General features: G+C 35.4%; 1 protein-coding gene across 4 annotated transcripts in view; it reads left to right on the top strand.

Annotated features, from left to right (window-relative positions):
* Nucleotides 1-17,095, top strand: part of ATF6 (activating transcription factor 6) — a 163,439-nt gene that overhangs the window by 23,712 nt on the left and 122,632 nt on the right. For all 4 annotated transcript variants that reach the window (XM_010331242.3, XM_003943380.4, XM_074390220.1 and 1 more), the window contains 2 exons: nucleotides 3,365-3,585; nucleotides 16,224-16,409. In XM_010331242.3, the coding sequence (XP_010329544.1) occupies nucleotides 3,365-3,585; nucleotides 16,224-16,409 (407 nt within the window). The remainder of the gene's footprint in view (nucleotides 1-3,364; nucleotides 3,586-16,223; nucleotides 16,410-17,095) is intronic.

Here is a 17,095-nt window from a genome sequence, read left to right as displayed (position 1 = left end):
AGAACTAGAGAAGCAAGAGCAAACAAAAAAGGTAGCAGAAGATAAGAAATATCTTCTGTCTTTAAAATAGTCCCAAAGTTCCCTGAAGAGCTCCATTAAAAAATGGGCAAAGGACATGAAGAGACACTTTTCAAAAGATGACGTAGATATGGCCAACAAGCATATGAAAAAGTGCTCTACATCACTTATCAGTAGAGAAATAAAAATTAAAACCACAGTGAGATACTATCTCACATCAGTCAGAATGGCTACTATCAGAACGTCAAAAAATATCAGATGCTGGCGAGGTTGCAGAGAAAAGGGAATGCTTTTCTCTTTTATACATTGCTGGTGGGAATGTCAATTGGTTCAGCCACTGAATGCAGTTTGGAGATTTCTCAAAGAACTTAAAGCAGTACTACCATTTGACCCAGCAGTTCCTTTACTGGTTGTATTCCCAAGGGGAAATATAAAGACACACACACACACACACACACACACACACACGCATGTGTTCATCACAGACCTATTTGCAGTAGCAACCTAGATGCCTATCAATGGTGAACTGGATACAGAAAATGTGGTACATATGCACCATTCAATACTACACACCCATAAAAAAGAAGGAAATCATGTTCTTTGCAGCAACATGGATGGAACTGGAGGCCATTATCCTAAGATAATTAATGTGGGATAATTAATGTGGGAACAGAAAACCAAGTACAACGTGTTCTCTCTTATAAGTGGGAGCTATACATTGAGTACACATAGACACAAAAAGGGAACAGTAGATAACAGGGGCTACCTGAGGGTGCGGATCGAAAAATTACTTGTTGGGTACTGTGCTCATTACCTGAGTGATGAAATAATCTGTACACCAAACACCTGTGACATGCAGTTTACCCATATAACAAACCTGCATGTGTACCCCCTGAACCTAAAGTAAAAGTTGTGGGGAAAACTAAGTTCAAGGGGAAATGAGGAGGTAAAAATGTGTAATCATTTATGCCCAAGTGTTAACGCGTTTTATCTACTCCAAATCTACGAAGTTATTTTTAGATCTTCTTACTTATTTTACCCTAGATAGGGATAAAATGCTATTTATTGAATTCTGCTACTTTCAGTGTGTTTTTGAGGCCATCTGAAACAAAGACTTTGCTTTTGTAAGTGATTTTTTTAGCCAAGACAGATGTTCTTGACAAACAGGTGTTCTGAAGCATTATTTTTTTTTTTTCAGTATTCCCCGATCCTTTGAAATACTGAGCTGAGTTTTACATGGGTCAGCCTGTCTGCAAGTATAATGCTTTTTTTCTTAAACAAATTACAAATTTATATGGGGTTTTAGTTGCCAGTTATTTTAGTACCTTCATTTTGTTAGATAGGCTCAAGCAGCTGTGGATGTTAGGCAAGGTTTTCAACACCTTATAAAAATCTGGCCAGATCTGAAAGGAAACACTTAGCAGGCAAGTAAAATTTTTAATAGATTAGTGTTATGAGTTGTGTAAGTCTTTAGGTTAATGGTACAGGTTGAGTATCCCTTAAATGAAATGCTTGGAGCCAGAAGTGTTTCGGATTTTGGGTACTTTTGGATTTTAGAATATTTGCATATACATAATGAGATATCTTGGGGACAGAACCCAGGTCTAACATGGTATTTATTTATGTTTCATGTCTATCTTATATACATAGCCTGAATGTAATTTTATATGAATTTTCAATAAGTTTGTGCGTGAAACAAAGTTTACATACATTGAACCATCAGAAAGCACAGGTGTCACGATCTCATGTGGACAATCTGTAGTTTTGTGGCACCACCATCTTCCTGGCTCTGAATTCATATACTACTGACAAGCAATCATTTTCTTACTCTTATTCACAAATTCATGCCTAAGAACATAACAAAAATTATGACATACCATTAATACAGTGGAAAAATAATGTGCGCAGAGTAACTAGGCAGGACAGTAGAATCACCAGAATACGAGCGTCAGCTACTACACAACAGCAACAACAAAAAATGGCAGCTTTCAGTCTCTGCCTTTGATAGTATGTTTTCATTCAAAGCTTACCATACACTGTATTTTATGTCTTCAAGTGAGAAGAAACATCAGAAGCAGTTGAGGGACTGGTAGTGGGTCCTCTAGGGATAAGGACTGTTCTGCTGGATGACTTTTTAAAATGCTTTTTATGGAGTCATCTGCCTCATTAAAGTAGTTTTTGTCTTAGAAATCTCTTTTTGATTTTATAAACTGACACGATTTCTTTTTCTGTTATGAATGCATGCTGCTTGAGTCCTTCACGAAGCCCATCACACATTTTTACCATGTCATCTATAGGCACTTTTTCTGCCCAGTTAACAACATCATCTTCATTATCATTATTACAGATTAAGTATCCCTTATCCAAAATACTTGGGACCAGAGGTGTGGAATTTTCCTCTTGTGGAGTCGTAAGGGCACTCCAGAAATTTTGGGTTTTGGAGCATTCTGGATTTTGGGTTTTTTGATTAAGGATGTTCAACCTCTACTAATTCTCCTCAGATTCACATAAATTTAAAATAATCGTACATGTGAAGAGTCAGAAGAATTGAAGGCCATTTTTTTGGGGAAGAGGGAAAGGGCTGATATCATCTACAGACTATTTTAAATCACAGCTTTATGTTTACCTTTATGTGATTGTTAGCTAAGATTTAATCTCAAATGATTTTAAGTTTTTGGTATTTGTAGTCCTTTCTTTTTTTTTCCCTTTTTAGGGATCTGCCTGCCTCAGCCTTCTGAGTAGCTAGGACTTGAAGCACATGCCATCACACCTGGCTAATTTTTAATTTTTTTTTTTTTTTGTAGAGATAGGATATCACTATGTTGCCCAGGCTGATCCCAAAGTCCTGGCCTCCCAAAGCACAGGGATTACAGGTGCGAGCCACAGTGCCTGGCCTTTAGCTCCTTCTAGTTCATATGTTTTTGGTATTGTATGCATTTGCAAATCCTATTAATTTAGAATACATGGTTCTCCATGTTCAGTGTAAAAAAATTGTTATTTATAAGTCAAATCCTTTTAGCCCTAATAAGTTTCAGAGGTTAATTCTTAGAAATCTAGGGATTACAGCAAATTTGATAGTTGTTTAGTTGACAAAGATAAATAAGAAAGTATGTTAAAGTATATTGTTCATGGTAACTCAAAGAGATGAATTTAGTTGGTCCCATTAAAAACATAATAAAGTTACCGTAAGCATGTGCTGCTATTGATCCAGTGTTTACCTTGATGGTGCCAAATCCCTTGGTGTTGATCTTATCCATTACATCTGTAGAAGAGACCTAAATATAAGCTACTTCCCCTGCCACAATAGTTGTGCACCCTCTGATCGTTGTTCTTTTTTCTAATGCAGGTCAGACGGTTTTGCTGTCTCAGCCTACTGTGGTACAACTTCAAGCACCTGGAGTTCTGCCCTCTGCTCAGCCAGTCCTTGCTGTTGCTGGGGGGGTCACACAGCTACCTAATCACATGTTGAATGTGGTACCAGCCCCTTCAGCGAATAGCCAAGTGAATGGAAAACTTTCCGTGACTAAACCAGTCCTACAGAGTACCATGAGAAATGTGGGTTCAGATGTAAGTTTTGAAACTTGGTGCTTCTCTTAATGCCTGATGTAAAAACCAACAAAAAACACCTTTTGTTTTTGTTGCTTGCTTTTGCTTTTATAGAGCTTCTTATATTGTATCAAATAAAAGAGAGTGCTAAATTGCACTTCTAGTCTTTGGAGGAAAATTAGGGTAAGGCTTACTATGTTCGAATCTAAGTGAAAAGGTTTTTGAAAGTCTGAAGTGGTTTGATGAAAAGCGAAGTATGCATACCTCCCTCTTCTTTACTCCTTCTTTAGAACCAACCCTCTTATTACATTCCTCAAGCCCCTACACTGTCAACCCAGTCATCCACTAGAATTTTACAGATTCTTTCATGTTTCCTTATTGAAATGTTTTAGCAACTCTTCAGATAAGAGTCTATAGACTACGTTTTAGGAAGGTTTAAATTTAGCTTTCTTTCTTGCCCTTTTGAAGGGTTTTCACTACTTCATAATGATGACTTGCTACTCTTAGGAATTCTGTTTCTTAGTGATTATTTGGTACTTTACCACTTTTGCAAACCTTTAAATTTTCTAGCATGTTGTAGGGATTTCTTATAATTTATAAATCACATAGTTTCCTAAGATCTGTCACTCGCTAAAGCCGGCTACTGCACTTGCCAACTAACTCTTGCTTTCTTTCAAAATGATTGGAAATAGCTCATGTTATGTATTAAACAGTAATTGAACATATTGGTGCTAAAATTTAACGAATTTTTTTTTTTTTTTTGAGATGGGTTCTTACTCTGTCACCCAGGCTGGAGTACAGTGGCACGATCTGGGCTCACTGCAACCTACTTCTCCTGGGTTCAAGCAATTCTCCTGCCCCAGCCTCCTGAGTAGCTGGGATTATAGGCATGTGCCACCATGCCTGGCTAATTTTTGTATTTTTTAGTAGAAATGAGGTTTCACCATACTGGACAGGCTGGTCTCAAACTCCTGACCTTGTGGTCCGCCCACCTAGGCCTCCCAAAGTGCTGGAAATAGAAGCGTGAGCCACCGGCACCCAGCCATGAATGTTAAAGTTGAACAGTCAAACAGTGGATTCTTTAAAATTATGCCGGGAAAGCAAAGTCTATATGTTTTCTTTAAAATAAAAATGGATACTACTAGTTGTTAATATTGTTACATCATCCTTTCTTTAGGTAGAATGCTTTTGCAAAGTAATTTTAAAACCCTGCGGGTCATGCAGGTTGTTTATCAGACTACTGTCTGATCTATCTACCAGAATTTATTAACCAGCATGTCAGTGACCCATTTAATTATAAAATTGCTCCACAGTTGCATAAACAGTAATCTCAGTCAGCAATATTGTAAAAATTCATAACAGGAATATGTCTAGTGAAAGTAGAACATCCAATTTCTAGAATAAGAGTCCCATCGTTTGTATAGGTATTGAAAACAATGCATGTCAAGACATGAAATAGGAAAATTAGTGTTGCTATGAGACTAGAGACCATGGATAATACAGGATTAAGCTTGACTGTTATGTTGGTTTGTTTTGAGGACTAGAAGAGGTAAGCAAAATGCATATGGCATTTTGTATTATAGGCTCTAATACATAGTGTGTGTTTAAGTTGAAGATGAAACAATGTGTTGCTGGCTAATAGAAAGGGGGTGAGCACAGGATAGAGGTGGCAACTGGATTGGCAAAATGTTGATAATCATGGAATCTGGGTGTTTATTTTTCTCTCATTGTGGTGCATGGAAAAATTTCTACAATGTGTAAAAAAAATGACAGTAACAAAAATCCAAAAATTATCTGTGATATTTTCAATTAAAAAGTTGTGTGACCAATAAGAAAAGAGTATGGTTTTCATAGGAGACCAGCCAGGTTAAGAATGAAGAAAAAGGATTTTAAAAAAATAATCCCTTGAAATTTCCTTTTAATACTCTTTAAATTATGTACTTGAATGTTTCTTGTATAATACCTCCAAATGAAAGATAGAATAGAAAATATCCAAAGTTGCCTTTATGTAATATGTTAGGAGATTTAAAATATTTTTATAAAATATTTTAGATATGAAAAAAGATAAAGATGAATTAGAATTTTAAAAAATGCATAGGTGAAAAGTAATCATTGTTGTTAAAAATATTAACATAATCTAAGTCATCCCAATCATGGAAAAGTCCAGAAAAGCATAGCTAGGATGGAGAGAGTATCTAGAAACTGTGTACATAGGTAGAGGAGTGGCTTATGGGTTCAGTCATTCAGTAGACTGAAGAAGAGAGGATGAAAAGTAGACCTGGGGAACAATAACAGGAAAGGAAGGTTGTTACGTGGAAAATAGAATTGTTCTGCTTATTCTAGAAGAGCTATCTGGAACAGGTGCAGGAAAAATACAGAAAGGTTTCTTCTAAACGTAAGGTTTTTTGATACAGTCATTGTGTTTAAAAACCAGAAGAGCACCCCTCTGCCTTTTTTTTTTCTACTCTTAGGCTTACCATCTGAATAATAAGCATTTTAATGTTGGCAATCATCACTGTATGCCACTGACCCGTTTTAGAATCTCTAAACGTATTCTAATTAATTATATGTTGGTCTATTAGCCAGACATCTTTTATTAGTTCTTTGATGTGAAAGATCGTGTCTGTTTGGCTTTTGTACTCTTAAGGGGGGCTCTGTAAATTTAAAGCATTTTTAATGAAATATTTTAGATGTGAAAAAAGATCAAGACTAATTAGAACTTTAAAAATGCATAGGTCAGCAGAATATCATTGTTAAAAATATGAGAAAATATGGAACCAGTAAGTACTGCTAGAAACAAAAGCTAATATTTATTAGTTCTATATTTTCTCATCTCACACATCCCCCAGTTCTTCAATGTTAATGGAGACTCTGTCAGCAAAGTCTCAGTATATGAATGTAAAATGTATGAATGTCTACATTTTTTATATTTATATACACTTAGACAATGTTAATATTTTTTAATAGTGATGTACTCTTGACCTATGCATTTTTAGAGTTCTAGTCTTTATCTTTTTTTATGTCTAAAATATTTTATTAAAAATACTTTAAATTTACAGAGCCCCCTTAAAAGTACAGAAGCTGAACAGACATGGTCTTTTCAAATTTTAGAATTGACAGGATTACAAAAGAAAGATTCAATTACTATATGTTTAATGCAAAGAGACCTAAGGACAATTAGAATAATTTTCTAGTCAATCTGCATTGAGGTTTTCATGCTTATTTTTACTTGGCCAACACATCAAGATGTGAGCCAAGCCTTTTCAATATGAGTTCTTTGGTAGAAATCATGACTGAATGTTTATTTCAAGTAAAGAAGCATTAGTCTGTCCTAGTAGCAGGCCAACTCACTCAGGAACCCAAAGTAAATCTGTTCCAGAAGGAGTTGCAGAGAAGAACTTTGATCAGCTTGTATAGTCTTCTACGTTAGTAACTTGGTTGACCTCAATATTACATGTGTTTTTTTTTTTTTTAAAAATACAAGTCCTGTTAAATTAGGATAAATTTGAATTAATATAAATTCCTAATTTAAAATGGCTAAAAAGAAAATGTTTTTATCATACATTTTTTTATGCTTTTAAACCAAAAGTATGGTGAAAAAGTTGTAATTCAGCAAAAAAAAAAAAAAATTCATATCAGTCTCTTGTGGCTTTGTAATGCTGACATGGCTTCTTTTTCTACCTTTTTTAGTTCTTTTGTTTGGCTGGTTTGACTCTCTAGAAGCCATAAGTAGCGTTTTTAGCATACCGTATTCTGCAGACTGCATTAAATGCCAGATTTTCTGTTATGAAACAGTTTGCCTGTTTCAAATTATAATCTTACTCTTTCAGCCTTTTGCTGATAAATCTGTTTGTTTAACTCTTGGAGACCTCACCTAAGTTTTCAAGAAATAATGGTTTGTTTTTGGCTGTAATCCTGATGGAAAAAATGAACATGATCTCTCATTTCAGTGTAGAAGTTCTCTGCAGTTTCTTAATAACTGATAATCTTGGAACTACAAATCTGCCTCCATGATCTAATCACCTTTCACCATGCTTCTCCTCCAACATTGGGGATTACAGTTTGACACGAGATTTGGTTAGACACACAAATCCAGATCATATCACACCCCTTTACCCCACCTCACCCCATCCCTCATATAGTTGTTAGTGATGTGCATGTGCATTTGTCTGGGGAGTCCATAACCACTTTTGTTGTTGGTTTTTTTTTTTTTTACAGCTTCATTGAGATAAAATGCACATTCCATAGTGTCACGTTTTTGACCTCGAAGTGTGCAATTTAGTGGTACCATCACTGCCGTCTAATTCCAGAATATTTTTATCACCCTAAAAAGAAAACCCCATAGTCATGAGCCGTAGTCATTCCTCATTCTCCCCTCCCTGCATCCCCTGATAGCCATTTATTCTGTTTTCTGTCTGTGTGGAGTTGTCTGTCCCAGCCATTTCGTATGAGTGGAATCATATACATTTTTGTGTATGGCTTCTTTCACTTAGCATGTTTTTCAAGCTTCAGCCATGTTGAAGCATGTATCGGTGTTTATTCCTTTTTATGACTGAATAATATTCCATTGTATGGGTATAACACAGTTTTGATAATCCATTCATAAGTTGATAGACAGTTGTTTCCATTTTTTATCTATTGTGAGTAATGCCACTTTGAACACTCACGTTCATTTTCACAGTTTTTTAAGAACCATTTTTAATATATAAAAAGTATAAATCAGTGAGAAAAATACAAATTAACAATGGACAATATATGTGAAGAGATAATTCACAAAGAATGGTAAATTTTGAAAGTGAAAGTATTAATGGCTGTGTATTCTAGAAGGGGTATCCCCTCTGAAAGATTACTGTTTTAGAACTATGTGAAAGAATATTAATTGTTAGCAGGAGAGATCTTGTGGCTGGTTACAGGTAATTAGAGAATGGTATTCAATAATTTAAAGTGTTATGGTTAGACTTTTCTGTGGCTTTTACCTCCCTTGAGTATGAATTCTAAAGGAAAGTATCTTATGGCTTATTACAACCTCCCAGTGTATATACACTGCAGCTGTGTGTGTCTGCTCACACATGTTAAACTTAGTATTTGGTTATTATGTGGGTGCACATGTTAAACTTTGTATTTGATTATAATTTTAAATTTCAAAAAGTACACAAAAATAGTACAGAGGTTACCCAGGTATTCTTCAGACAGATTGACCTGTTGTTAACATTTTACCCAATTTGCTTTTTTATTCTTTACCTACTTATCCGGCTGGCCAGCCATCATCCATCCATCCATCCATCCATCCATCCATCCATCCATCCATATACACACACAATTTTTTCCTGAACTATTTGAGGGTAAGTTACATACCTCACAGTATTTTACCCCCAAATTTTTCAGTGTGTATTTCCTAAGAATAGGGACATTCTCTTATCAATTTAAATAATTTACATTAATAAAATAGTTCAGTTGCCTGTCAATATTACCATTCTGTCAGTCAACCAAATATTTACTGGATTTTCACAGAGTCCTTGTGAAGGGGGCATTATTTATTCCCATCAGTTAGTTAAGCGATTCAACAAATGTCATATTGCTAAGATGGCTAATAATAATCAAGTACTATGTACCAGGCACTTTTCTTAAGTGCATAAATTATAAATACTCTCCTTAAATCTTATAACAGCTCTTTGAAATGAATCAGGGCTCTGAGGAATACAGAGTAAGGAACATAATGAGAGTGCTCAGAGGAATGTTAATTTTTAGACTCTCTGCTTCTGTAGTGACAAAATAAGATTTCATGCTTTGTGTGTGTGCATATGTTTTAATTTTAAAACTTAAAATCTGAAAATGGGAGCTGGAATAGGGGCAGGTATGTTCAATATTGCTTTACTTGCATGGTTTATTAGAGCAGCTGTGAGGTGCATTCTCATGGAAGTAATAATTTTGCCTCCTCCGTGTGTGTGTGTGTGTGTGTGTGTGTATGTGTATTATATATAATTTTCCTAAAACCCATATTTGTATGGTACATTGTAGCTTACAGAGAACTTTCATGTCTGTTACCCATTTGATTCTCACCCCAATCATTTGACCACTTATAATTGAGTTAGGATTCAAGCCTAGCTCAATTGTAACTGGTCTTCTAGTCCAGTGCTGTCATCATTACTCTGGGCTCCATTAATGAGGAGGCTTTACTTTCGTGGTAGTCCTGATGCAGTTCAAACTTCAAATTACCCAAGTTCTTTCCTTACAACTTTATGGAGGAGGGGAATAAAAGAAAAAAAAAGAAGAACAAATTACCCAAGTCTCGAACTTGCTGCTACCTTTTTTTTCTCTTTACAAATATTTTCTCTTAATTTATAAAAATTAAGTAGTTTTAAGATTTGAATTTTAAAAATTAAGGCAGCAGATAGTTTTAAGTCATGAGGGACAAAGTTTTAGAAAGATGGACCTTATTTGAATAATTTGGTGATATCAAATGTAACCTATTGCAAAATTAATCAGATTCATTTTTATTATATAGTAGTCATTATTGTGCTATGTTGTTGTGCCAATAAAATTCATTGTATCTATTTAGCATCAGCCCTAGAACTATTTTGTTTTTGGATTGGATAAGGCCTTTAGAGGACTAACAGAGTGGCTTTAAATTTTCTTGTCCACAATCCACAGTAAGAAATGTATTTAACCTCTCTCTGTCTCTTACACACAATCTCATGAAACAACTCTCACTACATATAAAGCATCATTTATTTTATTCTGTCCTGTGCTTTTCTGTCAAATTGTTTTTAAGGGCTGTAGTGATTCACTAAATTGATAAACCTGATAATTGTGTTATAATAATGTCAAAAACACTATTCTGGTCCAACTCCCTCTTTTTACTAATATATAAATAGACTCTAGAAGGAGATGTGATTTTTTTTTTCTTTTTTTTTTTTTTTTAAGATCTTCCAATTAACTCTGTGATGCTGGGCCAGGAATTAAGGACACCTAACTTCCAATTTTGTATTTTCATTTAATGACCTAAATTACTATTATTTAGTTATATCAAGTATTTCTAAAGACACTTGAAGCCATGGAGTCATTAGCTGAAAAAGACAGGAAACCATTTTGAGGCTCCTTTGAAGATCCCTGTGTAGAGGACTTGGGTCTCTCCATTCTTCAAGAGGCCGTGCCCACGGTGTGGCTTTCCAAAGAGTATCTGGTGCATACTCCTGCTTTTATCTCTCTTTTGGTTGTTCTTTATCTTCATTCAGAAAATGAGATTGGATAGGGCAGCTTGGTCCTACAGTATAGCAGGGACTTTGTCTATTATCTGTTCTCATTCTGGAAATTACACTACATATCAGAAGGCATTCTTCATTTAAAAAAATAATAATAAAGAGTTTGCAGGATGAAGATTATCTCCTTGATCCTGCCAAATAAATGGTTCAGGTTGCCAGTATGAAACGTCTTTAATTTTTGGCAAATGGGAACTGGCTATATGCATACATACACACAAAACTTAATAGACAGAGTAAAATAAAATTTTGACTGTCATGAGATTGAGAAGAGTAGAGACAGTGTAGTCTAAATTCCTCTTTTTTCCCTGCTTTAAACAATAAAGAAGTGTACGTAAGATTCTTAACATAAATCAAATTAAGTTTTTTAATTTATTTGAATATTTAAAGTAGGATTGCCACAAATTAAATTTGCCAATGATTTTAGCTATATATGTTTTTTTAGGATGTATCTATAAATATGTTTACTGACATGCAATAATGTATGTTATGTAATTTTTATTTAATTGAAAGATTGTATTTTTATGTTTGGTCAGATATAATGAAGAGGTTAATCAGTAATAGTTTCCACTTTATCATTTTAGAAGGCAGGGTTCAGCCAAATGAGAATTAGAACTGTTAGAAAGATGTACAGCAAGTCAGTGATTACTGTGTGATTCACCCATAGGTTATCAATACTTGATCTGACTTGAGTTTACATGAGATATTCAAATGTATTTCTTAGCATAAAAATCCCATTAAAAATTTTTTTAAGTGACAGGCTCTTACTCTGTCACCCAGGCTGGAGTACAATGATATGATCATGGCTCACTGCAGCCTCAACCTACTGGGCTCAAGTGATCCTCCTGCCTCTGCATGTAGGGTAGCTAGGACTACAGTGTGTACTAACATGCCCAGCTAATTTTTTATTTTTAGTAGAGACGAGATCTTCCTATGTTTCCCAGGTTGGTCTCAAACTCCTGACCTCAAGCGATTCTTCTGCCTCAGCCTACCAACTAACGTGTTGAGATTACCACCACTCCTTGCTCTTATCTTAATATTATATTTAATTTAATTTATAGTCATTGAGCTCATCTCTTAGCAACATCACAGAAACAAGGATTTAGTTTTGTTAATAAAAAGGAGACTATAATAACTTATGGTATTTATCAGTCAATATGGTCTTAAAAATTATGAACAGGCTGGGCATGGTGGCACACACCTGTAAAGCCAGCACTTTGAAAGGCTGAAGCAGGAGGATTGCTTGAGCCTAGGAGTTTGAGACCAGCCTGGGCAACATAGAAAGATCCTGTCTCTACAAAAAAAATTTAAAAAACTAGCCAGGCGTGGTAGCATGCACCTGTAGTCCCAGCTCGTGGGGAGGCTAAGGCTGGAGGATCTATTGAACCTGTGAAATTGAGGCTGCAGTAAGCCGTAACTGTGCCACTGACTGCACTCCAGCCTGGGTGACAGAGTGAGATTCTGTCTCAAAAAATTAAATTAAATTGACTTAAAAATTTGAACGTACTTGAAACTTTGACTCTTAAATTAATTCAACCTTCAAAAGGAACTTGTCCGTTTGTGAAATTTGTCCTTTTACGTAAGTCTTTCTTACAGTCAAATAAATGTTTACTAAATGAAACACTACATTTTATAGCAGTGGCACTTAAGGGAAACTACTTTGCAGCTGTAGAGTTGTTTCGTTTGTTCTTTCTACTTTTTCCAAGGCAAGATGCCTGGTGGGAGAGTTGTCTGGAGGCAGGAAGATCAGAAGCAGGAACTGGCCAGCTGTTCACTTATTTCAGTCTGTGTTAAAATCATCTGATATGCCCATAAGGGAGATGTGTCAATTGGGTAATGGGCCAGAGTATTGATTTTATGTTTTCAGATTGCTAACAGAGGAGATTAGGCTTCCAGATACAGGCAGTTCCACAAGTCTCTGTTTTCAGACAGGCACGTAATTAAAGTAAGCACGTAGTTCTCTGAGGTTAGAGTTGCATGCTGTGATGCAAGCCTCTCTGTTATTTAAAAGCAGTTTGAAGCTGCTGTGTAGGTACCACTGGGCTTGGAGTCAACTGACCTAAGTTCTAGCCTTGGCCCTTCTACTGTCCTAACAGTGGATTAAATGATGAGGCTTATTTTAAAGCCTTGAAAACTATAGTAATTTCAACAAGAGGAGATTATTGAATATATTATGAAATATCAAGATAATTGAAAAATTGTGCTGCCATTATTGCATGTCAGATGTCGTTATGATACATTTTATGTGCAAAAACAGTTTAGCAAACAATTACATACAGTGTAATCCTTTTTTTCTTTTTTTTTTTAAATTTAAATTTTAATTTTTTAGTCATGCATGAACAACCTTTTTTTCTTATATAGGAAAATACCTACCTCCCCCTCAATACCAAACACCACAATGTGTGTATGTATTTATCCTAAAAATCATATATATATTTTTTGCCTAGGAAGTATAGAATAATTTAAATATTTTCTATTCAGATAGCTGAAGATGGCTTGGTGATACATAACACTGGAACCCTGCGTTTGGTGATTGCCATGGGTTTCATTTATTTTTACTGTCTTTACCCTGTGTATTTATTGGTAGTATTGAATATTTATTTTCAGAACTATGATAATGTATCTTTTTCTATGGGAAGAAATGAATATTTGGCCACAGATGGTTTTCATTATTTTAGTATGGGACACATGAATTGACAGTCTTTGAAACTTTAATGCTGTGTAATATGCAGGTGTTTTTATTGTTTATAGAAATGCCTAATCCTTGTTTGAAATTTATTAAATGGTATGCCATCTGTAACCCCCTCTAAATTCCACACATTAATTAGCCTTTAAGGTTACCTTTTGTCTAACTTTTAGTATAAACTCTTCCATCTGGGAACTTTCACTTTTATGTCCCTGTTCAGTGTTCTGTGTGCTTCAGCACGCTAGTGTTAATTATGGACACTGGCATTACTTACATTCTAAGTAACAATGAAGATCACTAAAAGTAAAAGTAGACTGAACAAACTGGCATTGTCGAGAGAATAGTTTGCATTTGGTGAATAATCAGTCCATCATGGCTTTGCCATTGCTGTGTGTGTGTGTGTGTGTGTGTGTGTGTGTGTGTGTGTGTGTGTGGTGTGTGTTTAGCATTACTTAAGAGGGAGATAGTTATGCTGCAGGAAGCTTTTTACAGATGATGGTTTCATAAAAATCAGCATTTTTGTAATTTAAAGAAAAAACCCCTTTTGACATTTCATGTAACATTTCTTTTCCTTGTGGGTTCTGATTTAAAGGTTGTTGGAAGTATTTTTTTGTTGGGAGATTACTTGGTTGGCTTTGGCATACTTCTTTCTAGGAAATGTAGTATCATGGTGGGAATTGTGTTGTCATTTTAAAAGAAATCAATTACATTTTTAAACTGTATTTACTGGTCTCAGTAAGAGTTATTGAACACTCTAGAGTGTTTATTTTTTAAAGTCTATTGCAAAATATATAGAAATTAGTAATTCAGCCGTCTGTGTGCTCATACTAATCAGTTTAATATAAGTTGGTGCTTTTTATAATTTTGCCACCTCTCTCACTTCCCCAAATAAATTAGACTAATCTATAACAATAGGCTTTCTAACTTAATTTAGAAGACGTAACAAAAATAATTTCACTCAGTAAGTTTTTATTGTAGCAGATATTCTTGGTATTAACCAAAAAAAAAAAAAAAAATAGGATCAGATGTGGTTTGGCTTTCAAGGTATAAAATCTAGGCGGCGAAAGAGAGAGTTAACATTCTTGAAACAATTGAGACCATTAGAATGTTCCAGTCTATCCTCCAAATTTTAAGGGTATGTAAGATGTTCAGAGAAAATAAAAAAAATCAGGTGGCTTAGAATAATTGGAGTTTGAATGGGCCTCGGAATTAGGTTAGTGGAGGAGATAGCGTTCCAAATGGGAATAAACAATATGAATAAAGAAACAGGTTAGACATGTATGGAGATTATGGAGTAGCCTTAAATGGTAAGATGGGAGGAGTGTAGCTTGAATAGCTGTGGATTAAGGGCAGAAGGTTTGGTTAGGCAGTGGGAAGTCACAATATGGAAGACCTTAAAAGAAAAGATGGGTAGCAAGGACACATGACTAGCTTGTTTTTGCAATTGAGTAGTAAGATAAAAATATTTTCTTGGGAGAACTTATCTCAGAAATGGTAGACAGGATGAGATGGAAAACAATAGAAATAAGAGTATTGCAGTAGTATAGGTGAGGAAGGAGACCCAGGCATCTTCCACGTGTAATATCTAAAGTACGAGCCTATATAATGGCAGAACCTTCCTTTGTTAGATGAGCTGAGCTTTGGACAAATTATCGCTTAGGCTCCCGGGCCGAATAAACTTCCTTCTTCATTCAGTGTTCAAGAGTTCCATTTCCCGCGGCTACTCCTGCTACATAGGGATGAGTTAATGAGTGCCTGTGTTAGGAGAGTGGAAGAGAGAATAAGAGAAAGGAATAACTGAGATACATTTTCATTGGAAGAAACTTGGTGATTAGTATATAGTTTTATCATATTCAATGAGTGAATGACAGATTGAGAAGGACTGAATATAGTGAGTAAAGAAAAATAATAGTTACTATTGATAGAAGATGGATAGATTTTTAAAAAATCTAGTTAGGCCGGGCGTGGTGGCTCACGCCTATAATCCCAGCACTTTGGAAGGCCAAGGCCAGTGGATCACGAGGTCAAGAGATCGAGACCATCCTGGTCAACATGGTGAAACCCTGTCTCTACTAAAAATACAAAAATTAGCTGGGCATGGTGGTGCACGCCTGTAGTCCCAGCTACTCGGGATACTGAGGCAGGAGAATTGCTTGAACCCAGGACGTGGAGGTTGCGGTGAGCCGAGATCATGCCATTGCACTCCAGCCTTGGTAACAAGAGTGAAATTCCATCTCAAAAAGAAAAAAAAAAGTTAGAGGGAGATAGTGAGTTCAGTTTGCACATAATGAATTTGAAGTGGTAATGACACTGTAAGTAGAAGTGGCCTTAGAATTAACTGAATATATGGTTCTGGGGCATAGCCGTTTCAGGGCCAGAGATGTAGATTTAAGATGTGTGTATATATATATACATATATACTTAAAGATACTGTTTGAGGGAGTTTCTGAGGGGAAAATTAGAAGATTAATAAATGAGCCTTAGAAAATATCAGAAGAAATTATTTAACATTTGGGTTTTAGAAAGTCTTATTTAATCATTTGATTTTAACTTGTTTAGTTTGAGCAGTGTTTTTTCAAATGTGTTTTGAAACAACTGGTAACCTATGCTTTGAAAAATAGTCAGTTAACAATAATTGGAAAATTAGTATATTCTGATCTATTTTGATCTGATTCTAAAACCAGGATATTCTGATTCATTGTAACTTTTTCTAGATTGCTGTGCTAAGGAGACAGCAACGTATGATAAAAAATCGAGAATCTGCTTGTCAGTCCCGCAAGAAGAAGAAAGAATATATGCTCGGGTTAGAGGCGAGATTAAAGGCTGCCCTTTCAGAAAACGAGCAACTGAAGAAAGAAAATGGAACACTGAAGCGACAGCTGGATGAAGTTGTGCTAGAGGTAAGTGCTAGTAACAGGGCTGGGTTGAGATGGGCTAAAGTATCCCCTGGATAAATAAATAGAGAAACATTTACATTTTAAATTAAATTGTGTAAAACAATAGTGCTAGGAAAAGGAGGGTACAGTAAGTCCTAAAACATTTGCAGTAAGGATAAAGCCTTTGAAGAGGACCCTTTGAATTGTAACTCCCAATCTACATAAAAAAGTTGTCTCCTTTTCCTGGGTTTCTTCTCATTCATTGCCTTAGCACCCTCTTTTCTGACTAAATGAATCACACTGAGGCTTAATAGCCCTGCTATATTTTCCCTTTTAAAAAACAATATAAAATAAAAGTATGTTTTTATTTTTTCTCAGTCCACCTGACTACTAATGTGATTTTTGCATTCTGTTACTATGCTGGCTCCAAGAGGGTTAATCTCCTTAGTTCTATTTGGGAAATTTGCTACTTGCAGAATTTCTCACTGCAGTGCTGAACCATATACCTATCTACCGAGTGGGGCTTCTTACACTATTCTTTTTATCTTGCCCCTGAGTACATAGGAATCCTCCTATATGTTACTGAAAACAATGATTTAAAAGTTAGGGAGGCGAACTGTAGAAATGTCTCAAAATTCTTTGGGGATCCATAAAAATATAAAAATATTGAATTCTTTCCTCTTGGGTGAAGAGGAAACTGCAGTGGAGCG

This window comes from Saimiri boliviensis, chromosome 19 (genome assembly GCF_048565385.1).
Source record: "Saimiri boliviensis isolate mSaiBol1 chromosome 19, mSaiBol1.pri, whole genome shotgun sequence".
Taxonomy (NCBI): domain Eukaryota; kingdom Metazoa; phylum Chordata; class Mammalia; order Primates; family Cebidae; genus Saimiri; species Saimiri boliviensis.
The sequence above is the reverse complement of the archived record's forward strand: the minus strand, read 5'-3'. Positions and strand labels throughout refer to the sequence as shown.